Raw genomic sequence first — 21,188 nt, 5'->3', positions numbered from 1 at the left:
TCTAATGCAAAGTTCTCTTTGTATGTCAGAGAATCTCATTTTTGCAATAAAGATGTCGCGAATGACTTCCTTCTCTATCTCCTCTGTCCATCCACATTTTGAAGCTTGTCCTGCTTGGCGGAGGTAAAATGATTCGAGGCTTTCCCTGTCCCCGTGCGATGCGCTGTAGATTTGCATCCTTTCTATGATATAGTTCGTTTCCCGTTTGAATAGTTGTTCGCAAGCATCGTGGAAAAATTTGAATTTTACTGTGTTTAGGTTGGTATGTGCCTGTTGTTGGAGGAATCTTTTCTTCTCTTTGTTTCCCAAGGCGAAGAATAACCTTGACTTAATCCTTGCATCTGCTTCGTGATAATACACATTTGGACTTATTTTGGGTCCCTTCTTTCTTCGTTTTTTGTTCGCTTCGTTTGTTTTCCTGATTGCCGTTTCATTTCTTGCGGTTCAACTGTCCGCTTCTTCTGCCGTTTCTGAATTTGGTGGGGGGTCGTCGTGTACTTCTGCCGGATCTGTAAGTAGGATATTCGGGTCACAATTATCTTTGAGTGATACGGCGAGGAAAAATTGGCCTATCCACGCCTCCCAAGGATAGGGAGGTTCGGCTGACGGTTTACCCCAAAATGAAGGGCCACCTAGCAGTTCCGTCCTGTCTTCAGAAGAAGAAACTGCTGGCTGCGCCATGTGATAATCCCTAAATCTTATCTGAAAACTAGACTAATAATACAGTTGAAATAATAGTAAAGTTTAATAAGTAAGTATGGATCAAAGAATAGAAGATAACTATAATCTCTCAATAGTTAACACAGAGTGAGTCTCAGTCTTTAGCACCATCAAGTTGTTAGAAAAATCAACGTGGTTGACAGGTCTTTAATTAGTGTTATTCAAATGATCTCTAACATTAATAATAATAAGGTATAACGTCCTCTATCTTAGGTGGTCTACTCACTACCACCACAATGGGTTCATTGATGAATTTTCAGAAAATTGAGGTTTTTAACGCAAAGATTTTATGATATCAACAGTGCCTTGCGCAAGTTTTTATAGCCTACTTTTTTCCATCATTTGTTTGTTCAACCATTTTGATTTTGCCAGCTCTGTTCAAATCCTCAGAAAGCAATATCCAGAAACAATTTCGGGGCCAAAAAAACTGCTCTCTGCTTCCTATGTAGAATGATGATTTACTGGCACTAATGACGCCTTTAGAAACATTTTAATGTCAATCAGCCGAAATTGAACGTCATTAAATAGTATCAAAGAACTTCGGAAAAAATAGAATTCAAGGGGCCGCCGCAGAGTGCATCATTTGCATTTACTGCTCATGCTAGATTTAGTTACCACTACTTTCTTAGTTTGAAGAGAGATGTTAACTTGATTCTGATTCTAAATTAGATTTATCAGTCAAGTGGAGTCGGTTTTCAGCTGATTTTGATGAGAGAGAAGTTTAACCTGATCGATTATTCCAATTGAGCTATGAATGAGCGTTTTTCTGTTCTTAGAAAAAACTTGACACTGTCTGGTGGTTTAAGGTGAACTTTTACCAATGACTAGTACGATGAACCAAAAACTGTACGGTAGTTTTTGGACCAAGTGAACATCCTCTCAACAAACTTAAATTGAACTCTGGGGTGGAGGATGTTATCTTGATCCGTTTTTTGATGCCATACTTTGCAAACTCGTCGTTACTTAAAACTGCCCGACTCGAATAAAACGGATACGCATTCGAAGATTTTCTTTAAAAAAATTGAGCAGTTGATAATCCTGATTTCTTGATTTCTTCTTAACTTTGAGGCTCATGGCTATCCTTATAAATTCTTAACTTTTTTCTGAGCCTCAGTTATTATCAAGTTTCTTTTTTATAAAAAATGTTTATATGATAAGAACAGATTAAATGTAGGATAGTCCTATGATAGAATTAATTAGCTGTAGACTTGAAATCACTCATATAGGCAAGAATGAAAAAAGACGACTTCGCCAAAATATGTTCAGTCGTCAGATGAATTGATCTGCATTAGTGTAACAACAAAGTTCTGCATACTCTTTTATTGTTAAACTTTGTCGATTGATGGTAATCAAGCTTTCCAGTAATATTTTCCTTCTGGTTTTGTCTTCCAGGAGCACATCAACCAATTCAGAGTCGTCGTAATTTATAGCGAAATGAAGGGCGTTCTTCCCCATACACGTGTGCAGCAATAACTTCTCCGGGAACCCAGCCTGCAATAAATATCGGAAAACGTCTGGTTTGCAGTGAGAGTAGCTGATTATACAAAGAAGTGTAACGTCGTCTCGGTGTAGAAGAGGGTATATACCCGATAGCTCCTTCTTTTTCTGGTCTTCCAGGTCCAGTCTGAAACCCAACGGGCATTTAAAACCAATAAATATGCTAGGTTGTAGTGGAAATTCACTAACGGACAAAAAAAAGCTGCAACTTTTAGTTTTGAAAAACAAAAAAAATTAGACGGTGGTCTGCGAAAAAAAATTTAAACGATGAAAAAAACGAAAACATTTCGAACGAGGAACTAGCCAAGATCCTTTGCTTTCCAATGAACATTGAGTTTAGCTCTAAATTCTATGATCGTTTGGGAATTTATGACTTTTTGGCACCCAGGACAAATCTGCAACTCAGTGACAAGCTTAGAGTGAATGTCCGTCCCATCAAGGCCTCGAAAACATTTTTGTTCTGACCGCTGAAAATGGGGAAGAACTTTGTCTTCGGGTTGTTTTTTTTTACTTCTTTTCCACGCAAAACGAAGTACCACAAATAATTGATAGGAGGGATCGAGTGACAGATCATACTTAAGTCGTTATTGGAACGCTTGTAAAAAATTCAAAAACAATTTCCCAGTTTGGAGAAAGTTTCGAGTTTTTGTGTAGTTTCTAAGGAGTTCAGCGAGCGCGCGAGTAGGTTTATAATAGGCATATGAAACTCTCAATCAGGGCTGGATTCAGAATGTTCTCGAGTGAAGGCGGATTTAGTCCCTTGTTTTCAAATTTTTGACTAAAAAACTCGCGTTTATTTTCTGCGCGCGCTCCCGGTAAAAAGGGGGCTCTTTGGGTAGGCAGGAGGGACTTTTTGGGCCTGCAGGGTGTCAAACCCCGGAGGAAGAGTTCGCCCCCGCCCCTTATAAAACCATCCTTGTTCTCATTAAAAGATAATCCATGAATATTTAACTTAACTGCTTTTTATCGCTAATTTTAAAAAATATATAGTTGATTAAATAAATTTTCTGCAACAAATTTTAGAAAAAATTTTGGGTATTTATATTTTTTTCCATTAAACTGATGTCGAATAAACTTAATTTAGTATTACTGTCGATTTTGCGTCAGTTCCAGTCTTTTGTTCAGATCCTTTCATCAAACCACGACAAGAACGAAATATTTTGAAGAAAAAAAATTGTTTTTTTTTTTTAATTTTTTTTTATTGCGGAATCAGTTCAACTTGTTTCTTTTCGATGCAGCTAAGTTTAGCTTTTTTTGAAGTAGTTGAATCTTCTTTGAATCTCAGAGAGGCAACGTCAAAAATAAAGAGAAAATTTTAGTTAGTTTAATTTGTCCGTTAAAATAAAAATAGCAAGTTTCCGTCCCATGATTGTAACCCTCATATCTTAAAATTTAATGTTTGAAAAATTGAAAAAAAAAATCAACAATGAGCCATGAAAAAACGTAAATTTTTAAACTTTAAAAACTATTTCACAGTTATTAACACGCTAGAGTTGTTTTATCCATCTGTTTTTTATCTAAAGTGTTGTTCGGTTCCAGAATCTTATTTAAAAATTATTTCAGCTATTTTAAAAAACAAACTTTCTTTTCTTAAATTACGACAAAAACTGTGGGTTCTCTGCATCTCTGCATTTGTTTTAGAACACGTATAATCGGTTGTCAGGATTTAAAGGGGCGCAAAATAGGGGCGTTAAAACAAGATTAACTTTACAAAAAAGAGGTCTCCGGTATTTTTTTTGAGCCCAAGGCATCATTGGCCTACAGATGATATAAAAACAATGGTCAAAAAATGCTAGTTGAAAAGTCGAATTCATCTTAAGAAAAAACCAGACTAAAAACAACTATTCTGTCATAAAGACTTTGAAAGTTTTGTGTTTCGTTTGCTATGAGACGAGTTTTAAATTTTTTCAACTAACAGTGTTCAATTCACTCTAAGAGGTAGTTTTTAAATAACCAAACAGCTTTGCGTTAGCGTTTATGAGATTCGACAAAAAATCCTGCATGTCAAAAACCGGTCGGCGTACTTGACCCTTTGGAATGTTTTCAGCTCAAATAGCTTTATTTTTGTTTATGGTATTAGTGAACACCGGTAAGTAAAACATTCAAAGGGTAAAACATGCCGACCGGTTTTCGACATAGAAGATTTGTTGCCGAATCCCAACCCGCTAACGCATAGGTGTTCGGTTAATTAAAGATTAACGAAAACGATATAGAGGTTAAGATTGGGTTATCTAAGTTGAATTTAAGACATGAGCTGTACTGATAACCCAAGTGTTGACTTGGATAGATTAAATGAAACGACAAAATTGCTTTTTGCGGGGAACGTAATTTTAGATCGAAACTTTACCAATTAAATCAAAATTGTAAGTTGAACTTTATAACTTCAAATATCCATTACGTTACTTCAAAAGTCCGTTTTTAAAAATTTTGATCTGTCATTTTTTTCGCAAAGTCGTCAATAACACATTCTAATTTGTCAGAAACAACTTTAAAAAATGGAGATCGTCCGGTTTTTCTAATTCCAACGGAAATTCAGCCTCAAAGTTTCACATCAGTTTCTTAACTTGGGAGCAAGGGAGTTACGAAATAGGATATGTCGAGCAAAATTTAAAGAAAACGAGTTTTTGGAATTACAAAAATTTCCAGGTTCATGTTTAAACTTTGTTTTTTTTCTATACGTACCTGATCGAAGGCTTCTGGCATAAATTTTGTCATCTTCCTTAATTTTTTTTGCTTTGAGACGTCCTTTTTTTCTTCTCGACATTGAGGCTCATGAGTTTCAAATATGCATTTTTTAAAAATTTTTTGTCGTTTTTAGACCATTTTTCTTTAAAACTAAGGAGTGCCGGTTGCTCTTCAAAAAGCACAGACTAATCGGACCATAGCCTTTAAAAATATATATATTTTTCAAATTAGTGTTGTTTTTTCTGCGTGATGTGATAAAAGGGTCTGAACAAAAAACTAAAATAGAATTATTCGGTAAACATATTAAAATAAGCAAATTTGACAAAAGTTTTCGTTAAAAATGACTGAAAAAAAAAAACAAATCAAAACAAATTTCAAAATTTTTTCAATTTTTTTTGCAGATATTTATTATTCCCAAAATGGTGTTAAAAAGCTCCAAAAACTAACTTTACCCGAGTAAACTAAAATTAAGCATAAGCAAGTTATTTTAAATGGCTTAAATTAAGCATAATCATGCCTGCTCGCTCGCCATAATCGCTCAAAATTTGACGATAAGTCAAAATTTTTAACCGATTTTTCTCGAACTGGAAACTGTTTTGGAAGTTTTTTAATGGGGTTCGGATCACGACTGAAAGAGCTTTAATATATATTACTCAACCCAGTACATTGATTATTTGTGGTACCTGATTTTGCGTTATCGGAACAAAAAACTTAAACACCCGAGTACAAAGTTCCTCTGCATTTTTCAAATGGTCGGAACAAAAAATAGCTTTTTCAGAGTTTTTGCAATGTTCCAATTTTGTAGTTTCTTTTTCTACCAAAAACAATTGAACTGATTACCAAAGAAATTGAAAAGAAAAACGGCAATACATATGGTAAAACATAATTTACAACATCAAGTTTTATCTAATTTTTTCTGTTCAGACCAGTTCAGAAAAGTTCAGACCAGTTTTTCTCGGCACAGTTAATATTTTTTAATTTTTTCTTGAATCCCGATCTCGACCAAAAATTAATTTGGGGTCTTTTCGGTTACACCTCCTTCCTAAATTATCAAAAATTGAAAGAACATTTAAAAGATTTGATTTTACTTAAAAATGCAGGGCGGATATCACGAGCGTTGAATCAAACTAGAAAAATGCAAAAATTCGAATTATACGACAATCAAAACTGCGGATGAAATACGTTATATGAAAAACACTTTCAACAAACGGCAAAAAATAGAGAAAAGAGCCAGTTTGACGCTAAATTTGGTAACAAAAAAAGCTTCTTTTTGATCAGTCCTATTTTAAAATTTTTCATTTCCTAGTAATATTGATGCAAATTTTTTTGTTAAAAATTTTAATTGCATGTTTCACCGATTTGATGGAGTATAACGAAAAGACCCGCTGCTTTAAAATTAAACCAGTTTTAACTCCTGAAGAGCCTTCTTTGAAGTAGTCAAAATAGGCTAGAACAAAGGAACCCTACACCATATAGTTCCTTCCAGTTTTTTTCCATGACGTGGTCGGAACACAAAACACGCGTATTTCTTTTTTACTCTATTATAACACCTGACCTATGAAACACATTGAGTGCCCACTCTACTGCTTTGGGGTCTCCGCAGTAGCATGCTGCATAGAGGAGACGTCCGCAGTTTTTGATGAACATTTTCAATATCCGTGACCCCAGTCTCTGGAAAGTCCAGTCCACACAAGCCATGTAATTTCCCGCAATCATGCCAGCCTCTAGGATATCTGAGAACATCAGAGAAGTGTGTCCAAATTTTGCTGTGATTTTGAACCTAGCATACATGCGCATTTTACGTGAGCAAGACTAATGCGGAACAAAAAAAACATGAGGATATATTATTTAGCGTTATCATATTTTCTTTACCGTATTTTTATATATAGGGCCACATTCATAGCTTTTACTAGCCATAGAAATCAGCTAGCCTCTATTCTTTGGTTCCAAGAATCTTATTATGATAAATGTTCTCAACTTAGAAAAAATATATACTTCTCGAAACGCGTATCACCGATAAGAAGGATTGAATCTGGATCTTTTGAATCACTGCTTAGGTAAACTGGCAAACATGAACTTAAACAATGCCGTTAAAATGTACTAACCGGATGCTTTAGGAATTGTATTCAACCTGGCCAAAAATGGGATCCACTCGGCCATTATAGCGCAAGATATCATCTTGATGAATTGCTTACCCACGCGATCAGACATAACTTTTACAAAAGCATCCGTCTTTGGACCATCAAATGCGGAAAATATCTTCTGGATGGGCAGATCTTTCTTTCCGTCTTCACCTGGATACAAGTTGAGGAGTTTCTCAAATAGCTTCACATTTGAGTTTATCATTGCAATCTGGAACAATTTGGCAACAAAATCTTGAGTTTTTTTGTCCCATTGCACGAAAGGCTTCAGAAAGCTCAAGTCAATTGGAATGTGATTGGCGGCATCAATTAGAATATTCTCCCAATAACATTCATTTTGTTCTAGAAAATTCTCAATTCGTTTGTAGACAATATCTGCAGCAAAGATGCAAACTTCGTACTGCGCTCTTGTGATTGCCAAATTCAGGACTCCGAATGTTCTCTTGTCGTGAATTTCATGTGGCATATCATCTACTATTATAATAATGGACCAAGCCTCGCAGCCAGTGTAAGGCGCCGATTTGAAGTTAGTTCGAGGAGAAACTATTGTAAGTTTGACTAGAGATTCCGATTCAAACCGCCGTTCCCAAACCTCTGGCTTATCGCTAAACACGAGTGCTCGTCGATTTGATGCGAAACATTGTCGTGTATTTATGTTGTCATTCAAAACTAAATCAACAGCTGATGATACTTTCTCCAGTGCGATTTTTGTTTGTGTCGACGTTAAGCATCCTGGAATCCGAACACTAGTCCGAGATACATGTTTAGACCTGTGTACAAAGTTAGTCGAGAAGGTGCTGATGTGATGTGCACTTCGAAAGGAAACATTGAGCGTTTTGATTTGGAAGTTAGGCAGCATTATTTTCTGATTCATTTTCTTCTGTACTGTATGTTGTCCTGCCATAAGATTCGTCATCCAGGTTTTTTTGGCGTGGTAACAAGCTTCGATAGCTCGCAGATACAATTGGTCTTGGTCAGTTAACGTGTCAGTTGACTCGAAATACAACTCGTCAATAAGTATTATTGATTTATGCAAATCTATCACAGATAGTTTCTCTGCCGACTCCAAATTAGTGTCAGTGCTTAAAAAAGTTGATCGATAAATTGAGGCAAAATTTAGCAGAATAGCAGAACTAAGCATCTGGAAATCATTTAAAATGTTATTCAAGTGTGAAAAATTTTTTTTGTTAGATTCCGACATTTTGTGCCCATCACAAGAAAACAAGCTAACAAAATCAACAAGCCTAAGACAAAAACATTGCTGTCAACAAAATTCATCCAAAGCTAATCAAAAATTTGAAATAGTATCAGTTCGTTCAACTTTTTGTACTGCAAAGGATGCTCGACTATGTGTGACAAGTCCTCCAAAGTAAGAAACTTAAGTTTTCGTTTCGCTTCGTGTGGAATTTCTTGAGTCTCGGAGAAGTTGATGATGAATTCTTTGAAATCCGTTTTTTCTGACGGAAAACTTATAATTACATGTTCTACGTCATCTTCGTGCAGTGCTGCATAAAAGGCTTTTGCTAGCAAAACCGCCGTTTTTCCAGTGCCCGGTTCTCCCACCAAGAATACATTGTCCGGGTTCTCATCTAATAACCTGTGCTGCTGAGGACTTAGGATGATGTTCAGGTGTGACGTTCCAGGAGTTACGTTTTTCGTTTGTTTCAAAAATCGATTGTCTACACTTAAGGGGCAGTCAAGAGGCGGATCTATAGCACAATTCGCCTGGCTGTTGTTCAGGCTGAGTAGATACGAGAAAGACAAAATTGAGACGATATATTTTATCAGTTTAAAGTTTTCCTCACTCAAATTCAAGTCTGGCGCGACTTCCGGGCTGAATAAATCGTCGGTGCTTAATCCAGACGCCTCTAGTTGAAGATCTGAATTGAGCTCGAACAAACTCAAATAAGGATTTCCAGCTGCATTACTGAGAATATCTGCATTTTCTGCTGTCATTATTGAGATTTGATTATTTCTTAATATTTTCAGCTTTTCCAAGGATTTCTTTTTGAGATCAATGCACGCTTGCACAGCTGCTCTGGTCGTGTTGGTGAAAACGATCACCAGCCTAACCGATTTTACGGCAATTTGTTTCAACTCAGCATCAGGCAAATTTGAAATTCCCCTGAGAAACAAGTAAACTATCTTCTCCATCGTGCACTTTTTCTGTAAGCTTTTATCGTCTGACAGTTTGTTCAAAACTGTAGAAATTGGCAAAGAGGGATTCGAACTTCGACCCACTTCAAAATAGTGAACAAACCGTTGCTCATTAATAGCCAATCAAATTCAAAGAAACAGTTAGAGGGTTGCCTCAGTACTTGGTTTAGATGATGAGTCTTGTATCCATGAACCATCAGGCCTCTAGGGTCGACCAAACAAGAGATCACCTTCTCCCAGAAATCTTTCACTTCTCCCAAATAAAGATTCGCCGCATCAGCAGGAGAACAATCGTTTAACTTAACAAGTAAGTTGTCACAAATTCTATTGAAATCAGGCACAGTTTCTAAACTGCATTCCGTTCCAGGAAAATAGGCTTTGAACAGCTTGAGAGCATTTTCCACGTTACTTAGAGTGATTTGCTGCGAGACCGCACAATTGAAGATTCTTCGGGTAACTTCAAATCGGGTCTCGGAGGGAACTTTGAGAATAAGCGTTTGAAGCAGAGGATTAGGAAAAGAAGAGCTTAGCGGTTGAAGTAATGCCTGGCGACGAACTTCAATTGAGTAATTAGTTAAAACACAAGCTGCTCTCATTTCGAATGAAGGGCTTATTTTCGACTCTGAGCTAAGTTGTTCATTCAGGTCGTCGCTTAATTTCTTCACACTGGCGTCATTTTCAATCTTCGCTTTTGACCAAATGACAAAACTGATTGGTATTTTCCTGGCTGGAGGCTCATTAAGTTCAGAAATTAGTTTAATGAAGTTAGATTCTATTTCCTTCATCTGCAATAAAATTGACGCCTTCGTTCGCTCAAATGTGTCAGGGGCAAATTTGTCAATTTTCTTGTTGACAATAATGCGGTCGATGTACGCGCCCTCGGCAGTTGGAATAAAGAGATTTGCGAGTGGGAAGGCTTTAGGATTCTTGTTGCTGTCGTACAGTTTTCTGTTCAAATCGAAGTTTTCAATTTCACTCTCACATATTGGAAGTTGGTTCAAGTAAAATCCTGCTAATTCCAGTTTTTTCATCTGCTGGAGCGAAAATTTGTCGCCACCAGGGACTTCGAAATTATTCTGATTGTCCAACAGATTTTCGGGATTATGTGGCAAAACAGTAAGCTGATTTTTATGATGCGGAAATTTGGTTACAATCAAATTCAGATCCATAATTAATTAGTTGGACAAAGGCTATGCAAAGCCTAGCTCCAGGTAAGACGAAACAATTTGAAAAGTTACGTATTCCTTCAAATTTCAATTTATGGCACAATCAATCAATAATCATTAAATCTTATTGAACAGAAGGCTCTTTATGCAAATCTCGGGTCTTGAAAGTTTCCAATCCACCGAATTCTCAAGGCTGCGTAAAAGAAAAATAGATTGAAGGAACAATTTTTTGTAAGAACAATAATCAATTAATGTGGGATTATAATCAAAACAAATTCTTTTTTTTCTGACGAAAAGGTGGAGTTCTTCTTTTTCCAGAAAAGCTTGAAAAGTGAACTTTTTTCAAATATGCTCGATGTTTCACAGATAACTGTGAAAGGAACAGGCAGAACTTTCGCTAGTTTTGCTCAACTTTATCTGTGAAAAAAAAATTGCCTTAAAATTGCGCTTTCTCGTGCCGTTCCGCTGACTTTTTCCCGACAACAGGACTTATCTTATTCTATCCCGACTATCACGATTTACCTGCGGCTGTATTTCCGTTGGTTGCTCTTAGGAATTTATTTTTTAAGCATTGAGGCCAAAACTTTCCTTTCAAGCTACTGGAACAGAAATTGGTTGTCCATGTTAGTATTAAAAGCCCTGTTTCTCATCAAGCCCATTCAAATTTTTTTTTCCATATTTTTGACCAAAATTTTGGCGACCAAAAATGTCAGCGCCCTCAAACGGAAGCTAGGAATTGTAAGTCACCAAACAAACGACATACCGCAAGGTTCTACATCATAAAGACAAGGATTTCAAGTTAACCTTTTCCACCTGTCTGTTCAAAACTCCTTCTCAAAATAAAACTCATACTCGAGCTGAGTCTTCAGTTGAGACTCCAACTCATGTTGAGACTGGCACTCAACACACAAATTGTGACTACAATCAAAAACGTTTCGCAGCACTCAAAGCAGAAAATCTTACCATTAAACCTATTTGGCAACAGAACAGTTCGTAGCTTTTTGATTCAACCTGGATGGTCGGGTTGAAATCTTTCTGATAAGGCATCATGCTTTGTAGCCGCAAGCAATCAAAATTATTACTCAGCCCCTAAGCTTGGACGCACACAAAAAAATAGCAAGGAAGCTTCAGTTTCACTCACTTGAATATCGGTCGACTCCGCCGTATGATCCTCATAATAACGGAGTTTAGGAGCGGTTATTTCCGACAGTTGGACGAGTCTTTTCTTATGAGCTTAGGATCTGAGAGGTTTTCAAATAGACTAAAGCGAATACCTATCCTTCCAAGAACACCTACTCATGTAATTTGCGACATTGATGACCAGTTACCACTTACGCCAAACCACTTCTACTAAAAAAAGCATCCAATTAGGCTCTTGCAGCTACATTCTACACACAACAAAGAACCAAAAAATTGCTAAAAAGCTCGGACAGACAAGACAGCTTCTGAAAGCAACTAATCAAAGCATCAAAAGAAACATAGTAAAGAAAAACCATGTGAGTTCAAGAAAACTAAATGACCAAAAAATCATTTTGATCACAAAAGAACGGTATAAATTTTAGAGGAGGATCCTAAAGAAAAGATGATTTATGCGAGTTGTAGAATAAATCAATCCACGAGGTAGTTATCTCTCGGGCATGTATATGAAGCATTTAATCTATTGATCGAAAATTAATATTTTCTTTCACCGTCACTGCTAGTACAAAATTCAAGGACCAGGAAGGCTCCCGCTACCGAAGGGCCAACTGCATCATCCAAGGACAAGGACATCGCAGGGAATTCGCCACGGGGGTCTCTTCATAAGGTTAAAAGCTTCCTCAAAATCAACACAACTCCAAATTCACTCAAGAACGTCAGACATCACTACACCGATTAATGAATAAACGACGATCAAAAAGTAAATTTGTCTCTCCGCCGTCTGATTCTCATTTTGGCGGATTTTGGGAGCGACTCACTTTCAAAATCAAACGAGTCGTTCTCATCAACTTGTTGTCTGAGAAGTTTTTAAAAACACAAATGCGAAGACCTTATCAATTCAACGTCACACACAATTATGTGTTTTCCGATTCAGATGACTAGTACCACTTAAACCGAACCTTTTTTTAGTTGGACGAACTTTTTCATTTACGTTCTCTCAGCTAAATTCTACACAATATACAGTAAATTCCCTAAAAATTTAAGGACCGACTAGACAACTTCTGGAAGCAACTGATCAAAGAATACGTTCCAATCTTAATCAGAATAGTCACGTGAAACCAAGAAGATCATACAGAAAAAAAACTGATTTAAGCAGATTTTAGAGAAAAAAAATCACACCACGAGGCATCTGGCCCCATGAGTAAGCCAAAAATTGCCAAAAGCATCGTGCGCTAGTGCATAGAAAACTGCGAGCAAACGAGCACTTAATAGGCTCGCCCAGAAACTTAAAAAAACTTTCTAGACGACACTGAAAATTATTGCTACCAGGTCACAATCCAGTAGTATAAACGGAGAAAAAACCAAACGGTAATGAGTGAAGTGGTCGCTGATTGACTGAAAATTATTTCATGATTTTTGGAAAAAAATAAAGAGCTAGAAAAGTCTTTTTTTAAGAGAGCGAGCGAGTGGACTTAAGCAAATATTGAACAACTCAATTATTTCTCAGAAAATTAAAATTCTGTCACTTTTTCAGCAACACTAGATGTTAACCCCAGGGTGGGTGGGACATCGAATTTCGAAATCGACTATTTTGAAAAATTTTTCTCAGACTTTTGAAAATTCTTGATTTTTCAACGGCACCAGATGCTGCCCCTGTGGTGAGCGGAGACAGGGAAATTCGGCCATGTTGTGGTAATACATCCTAAGTTACAACAATTAAACAAGATGTAATGTTTTTTCTGATTTTGAAGAAGCGGCAAAAAACGCTTCAGTTTTTTTAAACAAGTTGCAAAAAGTGTTTCAGTTTTTTAAACAAGATGCAAAAATTGTTTCACATTTTTGACAGGATGCAAAAAGTGTTTCAATTTTTTCGACAAAATGCAAAAAAAATGTTTTATTTTTTTTGACAAGATGCGAATAGGGTTTCACTTTTTTCGATCAAATAAGAATATTGTTTCAAATTTTTTTGACAAGATGCAAAAACAATCAGGTATTTTCACTTGTGTACAAATTTTCGAGTATTTATCTAACATGGGTGCAAAAATTAATCAAGTTTCTTAAGATGTGTGCAAATTCGGAGCACTAAATTAGGTTCTAATTGTATTTCAATGATTTACTCTGAACTTCTCATCTATTCTCCTAATTAAATTGGAAGTGAAGAAACTAATTAATTACAAGGAACGAAGTTAATACCAAACAACAATTATTTAGAAAAATGTTTAATCGAAGAGCTGTCGAGAGATCTGGAGGTTCTCTATAGAACGCAGAGTGGACGAAGTTGTAGTGGTTGTTGTGGAGCTGGAGGCGTCATTATTTCTGAGAAACCCTCATCTTCATCTATTATGATGGGGTTTTCGGCTGATCTTGCTTCCTCCCAAGGAAAGAGGAAATTGTTGACTGGTTGGGCCATATATCTAGAGTCAGGATTGTCGGGGTAGTTCCTTCCCACTTACTCAGCTCTTTCTTCCATCATTTGCATTCCTCCAAGTTGGTTCTCTGTCATGGGCACTTGCATCATATGATCCTCGTTGAAATCACTTCGCATCAATTCAACCATGGCCAGAATTGGATTGGGATGTCCATTCGTGCCAGAAAAACTCCAGAGATTGTTTCTCCCACTTGAATTTGTACTAGATCAGGCGAAAAAGGCTTCAGAGTACATGAGAATGCTGTTTTGTACTGAGAAGATCTTTTTGAGCAATAAATTGTCTAAAAGATACCGAGTAAAAACAAGAATGATTTAGAGCTGAGAGGGTGTAGCTGACGGAAGACAAATTGAAATAGGGTATTTAGAGCTGAGAGAGGAGGTAGTTGACGGTAGTTTAGTTGAAAATAAAATGATTTTTAGTTAGTAGTGAGGGGTACCTTCAAATCGAATGTGTGGTTTTAACCAATCAGAATTGATTTTCCTTATTTGGATTTTAGTCGTGTCCAAATAAATATCAGCTTTCTTGGATATAATTATGTATAAAAGTCGTGTCCAATCAGAAACAATGTTCCATTTTAGGTACTTTTTACACATTGTCGTTTCCAATCACAAAATGGAAAATTTTTGTGATTGGAAACGCCAAGGTGTAAAAAGTACCTAAAATGGAACTTTGTTTCCGATTGGACACATTTTTATTCAAGAATTCCATAAAAGAAAGCTGAAATTTGATTGGAAACAACTATAATCCAAATAAGGAAGCAATGACGCTTCCAGTTCCACAATAACCACTACAACCTCGTCCAGCTCTGCGTTCTATAGAGAACCTCCAGAATTTTTGTTAGCTCTTTGCTTAAACATTTTTCTAAATAATTGATGTTTGGTTTTAACTTCATACTTTGTAATTAATTAATATCTTCAATTTCAATTTAATAATGAGAATAGATGAGAAGTTCAAGGTAAATCATTGAAAGACAATTATAACTTAGTTTGGTGCACCAAATTTGCAAACATCTTTAGACACTTGAATAAATTTTGTACCCCTATTAGAGAAATATAAGAAAATTTGTACATAACTAAAAATACCTGATGACTTTTGCATCTTGTCAAAAAAATTTCAAACACTTATCGCATTTTGTAGAAAAAATTGAAACACTTTTCACATTTTATCGAAAAAAGTGAAACACTTTTTGCATCTTTTCAAAAAAAGTGAAACATTTCTTGCATATTGTGGAAAAAATTGAAACATATTTCGCATTTTGTCGAAAAAAAAATGAAACTCTTTTTGCAACTTGTTAAAAAATTTGAAACGTTTTTTGCAGCTCCTTGAAAATCAGAAGAAAAATTGTATATTGCTTACAAGTTTGACGGGACTTTCGCAAGTTCCTTAGCAACGGTTAATTTTTTCATTAGCATATGAGAGAAAATAGATGAAATATCAAAAGTTTTTTAATTTTCGATTGAAAAAATGACATGAAAAAATGACAAATTTGCTATTTTTTTCTAAAGGTGAGTTTTTTTTTTTAAATTTTTGTTAATTTCGTAAGCAAAACTAAAAGCCTCAGTAATGCAATTCTGAATAGATTGATTATCAAAAATTTTTAATATTTCATTAAAAAATTGACATGATTATTTTCCACAATTCCATAACCATCAATAAAACAGTCAATAATTTTTAACAAATCATGTTCATATTTTGAGTTTTGTACTTTACGAACTCTTTCCAAAAAAATTTAGCCGATAGTTTGTGTGGAAAGTAGATTCTGGTTAGAACATAAATAGTGAAGTTTGAATTTTTTGCGTAAAAGGTTTTTCTTTGCAACACTTGGCATTTTTTCTGCTTCTTTCCATTTCAAATTGTGATGAAGAGCGCGGTCAAGTGAAAATGCATTTGATTAAAATCTGTATTTGTACAGTGTGTAAAGACAACTGATAATTTGATATGTGAAAAGAAAATTAACCAATCGTTGTAAAATTTGATCGAAAAATGAACCAATCAAAAGTATGTGGAACTTACAATTTTTCAAAGAAGAGTAAGACTTGTGGGTAGAGACATGAAGTTTTTTAGTAACTGTATATTTTTCCAAAAAAAATCACTGGAAACGGAACTAAATAGCAATTTTCGACAATATTCTGAAAAAAAGCTGGGAAGAGCTTGACACACAGCAGCAGCCATTCGAAAGAATGATTTTTGCTGAGAATTGAGGATTTTTATAGGAACATTAACACCTACACAGTTCCATTTTTTTGAAACTTCACTCAAAAATTCCAAATCAAATTGATGATTTTGGACAGTTTGAAAAACCTCAACAAGTCTATCTCAGTGAGAAAGAAAGAGAAGCAAAATTGGCAATTCGGAATACCGTTGTTCACGATGCTGAAAACCTTGGACTCGTACCTATATATGACGCCAAAACTGGCAAAGAATCAACTATGGATCAGGAGCTCGACATATGTAATAGAGTATATGAAATAGCAACATACAACATGAGGAGCGTGTGAGTCACAATCAAGAAGTACATTATGGACAAGCCGCCCTACATTCAGATTCGACTCTTCACTGCAAAAGGGAATGAAGGAATGAAACAAGTTGCCTATGTTCAACTATACTTTGAACGATTTCAAAAAACTGTCCCGAATTTTGGGAGATTTTATGTGTGTTGATAATTGTAAGCCTCAGTAATGCTTTGTGATTTTTTTTATGTTTGGTAATTGAATTAATTTTGGTTCAAAACTAATTTTTATCGCTGAAAGGTATTTTAGAGCTAGGATATTTGGAAAAAAATCTGACAAAACTTACAATTTTATCAAAATTGACATAAAACACTAACCAATTATCAAATGATTTTCCAGTTTTTGTTTACGAAATTAAAAAGTTTTTTTTTCCAATTATTGCTTTTATCAAATTTTAGGTAAATTTTGTCATACTTGAACGAAACTACAAACAAAAAATAGTTGAAAACATTATCATTACTTTTCGAATTTCTGAATTTCATTAGTTGTTTTGATTGGCTACATGAAATTCCTACAAACTAATTAGACTCTAAACAAAAGGAAAACATTTTATGGTGATTGTTAATACTAAATAAAACAAAAATAGTACATCAGTTCCGGTTTCTCTGCTTATTTTGGTGGAAAATTATGGTTCTATCAAAAGCGTTTTCAATTTCTGAAATGGAAATTTATCAGATTTTAAGGTTGACCTTCTAAATTTAAAAGAATGGTGGACAGATGACGTTGATGGAAATTGTATTAGTTTTAACTTGTATAGAAACACAGAAATTTCAATAATATTCTGAAAAAGATGGAGATGAGTTTTCAGAAAAAAGGAGTTTTGCCAGATTTATCAACAATGTTTTTATTTAGAGGATTTCACTCAGATTGAGTGGTTGATCAGTAGAAAATTAAACAATGGAAAAGCCTTTGAAACAAAAATTGAAGATAAGAAACATCATTTCGATAACTGGTTTGAATTTGATACAAATACAAAATCTAGATTTGTCAGAATATCTTTTAATCGATCCTTCAAAATTTAAACACATCCGGTTGTTTATATTAGAATATACCGAAAGAAACTGATAAAAATGTATTTTTTGGTACCTCTTTTTTCACTGGTTAGAAATCGAACAAATGGAAAAAATTTTGACAGAAACTTGAAGATAAGGAATATCATTTCGATTACTGGTTTGAATTTTTTTATATGGTTTTATAAATCAGATTACAAAGCAATATGACAAATTAAACTGATAAAATTATATATTTTGGTAATTTCTTTTTTCACTGGTTAGAAATCGAACAAATGGAAAAAATTTTGACAGAAACTTCAAAATTTGAATTGAGTATCGAAAAAACAATATAAACCAGATAAGAAATCTCACTTTGGTGTCATTTGTATATGTTAGTTATGTTGAAAAAATTCAATACAATTGATTGATTGGGAAGTTTCAGAAACATAGTTTGGTTCTGATCTACAAAGTACTTTAATATCTGTGAATTATTCATTCTGATTGTTTATTATTACAATTATTACCTGTGAACGAATGCTCGATATCTAAAAAAAACGGTATCAAAATTGTTGAAAAGTCCATGAGAATCAGAGGTCATTTCTGATTGGTTGACATTAAATTTGTTGCAAAATATATGACCAATGAAGCTCAATTCTGATTAGTTGATATCAAAAAAGATAAAAATTTCCTAATAAGTAATGATGCTCGATTCTGATTGATTGATAGCAAATAGTTTTAAATCTTTATGGTTAGATTGGATAACTTATATTTCAACTGGGTCAAAAACAAATCCATTTTGATTTCTTTTAACGTTAAAAATAATTAAATAATTGTTTGGGAAGTTTACATAATTGTTTTAATTGACTTTTGTTCACTTTGAGGCTATTCAACTCTTCTCTCTTAAAAATTTGGGACATATTAAATCTCCCATTTATTATTGTTTGACTTATTGAGATGCCGTCATTGAAAAGAAACGAAAGAATTGCTTGTCTTGAATGTGGCAGAGATTGCACTCGCTTAGACGCATCGAGACATTGTAAGCACTGTGGCGTTTTAAAGTGTTACAATTGTAACTCTTATACATATAGTAGCGAGGAACTCACTAATCATATCAGGAAGAAGCATTATTTTTGTCAAAATATTGTACCACACTCTAAGAGAAGATAAAATAAATTGATTTTCAACAAAAACATAGGAGAAAATACTTTCAATAAAAGTTTTTACTGAATCTGAAAATTCTATACAATTGTGATAAACTTGAAAACTTCTAGTAAAAATTATACAGTTTTTATATCACTATTCTTGGCTTGTCATTTAATTTTTTTTTCAAAGGTTCTTATTCATCATAAAACCAGCAACAATCGAGTTCAAATTGTCGTGAAATTTTCGTTGGACGTCGATCCAAAAAACTTTAATCTACTGTAAAAACTCCATTGGTTGCGAGCTTGCGGAATTTTTGTTGCGATAACTTTGTAGTATAAAAAAGAATAAAATACGCTAAAGAGTGGATATTTATAAAACATCGAATAATTGAAGGTTTTGCCTAATTACTTTTTTAAAGTTTTCATTTTATAGTGCTTAAAAAATTGTTCATAGAGTAGTACACTTTTAAGCAGATAATTGAGGTTGATTTTTCCACAATTACAGTTTTTTGACACTTCTGACTTCTCCACTGTTTTTTTACGATTCCAGAAAAAAAAATTCATTACTGACCTAAAAAAGATTTGCTACTTTTTGAAAAATTCAACATGATAACATAAATTCTCACCCAAAAGCTTACTTCAATATGAAAATTCAGAGTTGAAACAGCAACATACAGTTATCAGGTTGAGAAAATCATTTGAAGCTTCTTCGAAAAAGACTTCTTCAAAATTTTGCTATCAACCAATCAGAATCGAGCATTGATTTTAAGGAAATTTCTATCTTTTTTGATATTAACCAATCACAATTGAGCTTCAATGGTCATTGATTTTTCAACAAATTTAATGTCAACCAATTAGAATTGAGCTCTTTTTCTCAAAGATTTTTCAACAATTTCGATACCGTTTGTAGATATCGAGCATTTCTTCATAGGTAATATTTACGGTGATAACTAATCAGAATGAAGTATTCACAGATTTTAAAGTACTTTGTAGATCAGAATCAATTATGTTTAAGAAACTACCCAACCAACCAATTTTTTTGAATTTTTCCAACATAACTAACATATACAAATGACACCAAAGTGAGATTTCTTATCTGGTTTATATTGCTTTTTCGATACTCAATTCAAAATTTGAAATTTCGATCAAAAAATGTTTTCAATTTGTTCTATTTCTAACCAATGAAAAAAGAAATTACTAAAATTTATTTTTTTATCACTTTCTTTTGGTATTATGTAAAATAAACAACCGGGTGTATTTTAATTTTGGATAATCGATTAAATGATATTCTGACAAATCTAGATTTTATATTTGTATCAAACTCAAAACAGTAATCGAAATGATGTTCCTTATCTTCAATTTTTGTTTCATAGGCTCTTCCATTGTTTCGTTCTTTACTGATCGAACAATCAATCTGAGTTAATTCTTCTAAATAAAAACATTGTTGATAAATCTGGCAACACTTTTTTGTTCTGAAATTTCCTCTCCTTCTTTTTAACAAAGGTACTGAACTTTCTGTGTTTCTATACAAGTTGAAACTAATACAATATCCATCAACGTCATCTGTCCGCCATTCTTGTAGTTTTAGTAGGTCAACCTTAAAATCTGATAAATGTCCATTTCAAAAATTGAAAACGCTCATGATAGAAACATATTTTTTACCGAAAAAAGCAAAAAAAACCCAAATTGATGTACCATTTTTGTTTTATTTTGTATTAACAATCACCGCAAAATGTTTTTCCTTTGTTTAGAGACTAATTAGTTCGTAAGAAATTAAGGTAGCCAATCAAAATTTCAAATTAAGCCAATTGAAAACAACCAATGAAGTTCAGAAATTCGAAAAAAATTGATAATGTTTTCAACTACTTTCTTGTTTGTATTTTCGTTCAAAGAGGACAAAGTTTACTTAAGTTTTGATAAAAGCATTGATTAAAGAAGTTTTTCTTTAACTTCTAATTCAAAAACTGGAAAATCATCTGATAATTGGCTAGTGTTTTATGTCAATTATGATAAAATTTTATGTTTTGTCTGACTTTTCCTCAGTTATCCTAGCTCTAAATGTACATTTCAGCGAGAAAAAATAGTTTTGAACCAATAATATTTCAATTACTAAACAAAAAAACATCACAAAGCATAACTGAGGCTTACAATTATCAACACACATAAAATCTCCCAAAATTCGGGACAGTTTTTTGAAATCGTTCAAAGTATAGTTGACATAGGCACTTTGTTTCATTCCTTCATTCCCTTTTGCAGTGAAGAGTCGAATCTGAATGTAGGGCGGCTTGTCCACATTGTACTTCTTGATTGTGACACACACGCTCCTCATGTTGTATGTTGCTATTTCATATACTCTATTACAGATGTCGAGCTCCTGATTCATAGTTGATTCTTAGCCAATCATTGTTCCGGATGCCTGCTGCTATGTGTCAAGCTCTTCCCAGTTTTTATTAGATTATTGTCAAAAATCGCTATTTATTTCCGTTTCCAGTGATTTTTTCGAAAAGTATTTAGTAACTAATAGTTTTTGTGGCTCTACCCAAAATTCTTGCCTTTCTTTGAAAAATTGTAAGTTCCACATACTTCTAATTGTTTCATCTTTCGATGAAGTG

At 34.2% G+C, this 21,188-nt stretch overlaps 2 protein-coding genes across 2 annotated transcripts; both read right to left on the bottom strand.

Moving 5' to 3' along the window:
• Positions 1-1,928: 1,928 nt before the first annotated feature.
• LOC134845113 (uncharacterized) lies at positions 1,929-7,693 on the bottom strand. The gene is made up of 3 exons (XM_063861970.1): positions 7,008-7,693; positions 6,458-6,635; positions 1,929-2,344 (listed from the first exon to the last, which is right to left on the bottom strand). Exons 1-3 carry the CDS (start codon positions 7,507-7,509, stop codon positions 1,990-1,992), a joined length of 1,035 nt encoding a protein of 344 aa, XP_063718040.1. The 5' UTR covers positions 7,510-7,693; the 3' UTR covers positions 1,929-1,989.
• LOC134844957 (uncharacterized) lies at positions 7,643-10,369 on the bottom strand. The gene is made up of 4 exons (XM_063861784.1): positions 9,421-10,369; positions 8,374-9,283; positions 7,735-8,125; positions 7,643-7,648 (listed from the first exon to the last, which is right to left on the bottom strand). Exons 1-4 carry the CDS (start codon positions 10,367-10,369, stop codon positions 7,643-7,645), a joined length of 2,256 nt encoding a protein of 751 aa, XP_063717854.1.
• Between the last annotated feature and the right edge of the window lie 10,819 nt (positions 10,370-21,188).

This window comes from Symsagittifera roscoffensis, chromosome 4 (genome assembly GCF_963678635.1).
Source record: "Symsagittifera roscoffensis chromosome 4, txSymRosc1.1, whole genome shotgun sequence".
Classification (NCBI taxonomy): domain Eukaryota; kingdom Metazoa; phylum Xenacoelomorpha; order Acoela; family Convolutidae; genus Symsagittifera; species Symsagittifera roscoffensis.
The sequence above is the reverse complement of the archived record's forward strand: the minus strand, read 5'-3'. Positions and strand labels throughout refer to the sequence as shown.

Bases quoted from the DNA above. Each gene is read 5' to 3' on its own strand.
- LOC134845113 (XM_063861970.1), bottom strand. From the start codon at position 7,509: ATGCCACATGAAATTCACGACAAGAGAACATTCGGAGTCCTGAATTTG. The intron at 6,636-7,007 runs GTTAGTACATTT...TGATGTTCTCAG, and splicing joins TACAATTCCTAAAGCATCCG to ATATCCTAGAGGCTGGCATG. The intron at 2,345-6,457 runs GTCAGGTGTTAT...GTTGGGTTTCAG, and splicing joins GCACTCAATGTGTTTCATAG to ACTGGACCTGGAAGACCAGA.
- LOC134844957 (XM_063861784.1), bottom strand. From the start codon at position 10,369: ATGGATCTGAATTTGATTGTAACCAAATTTCCGCATCATAAAAATCAG. The intron at 9,284-9,420 runs GTTTGGTCGACC...ACTATTTTGAAG, and splicing joins CTGGGAGAAGGTGATCTCTT to TGGGTCGAAGTTCGAATCCC. The intron at 8,126-8,373 runs GTACAAAAAGTT...AACTTTTTTAAG, and splicing joins ATAGTCGAGCATCCTTTGCA to CACTGACACTAATTTGGAGT.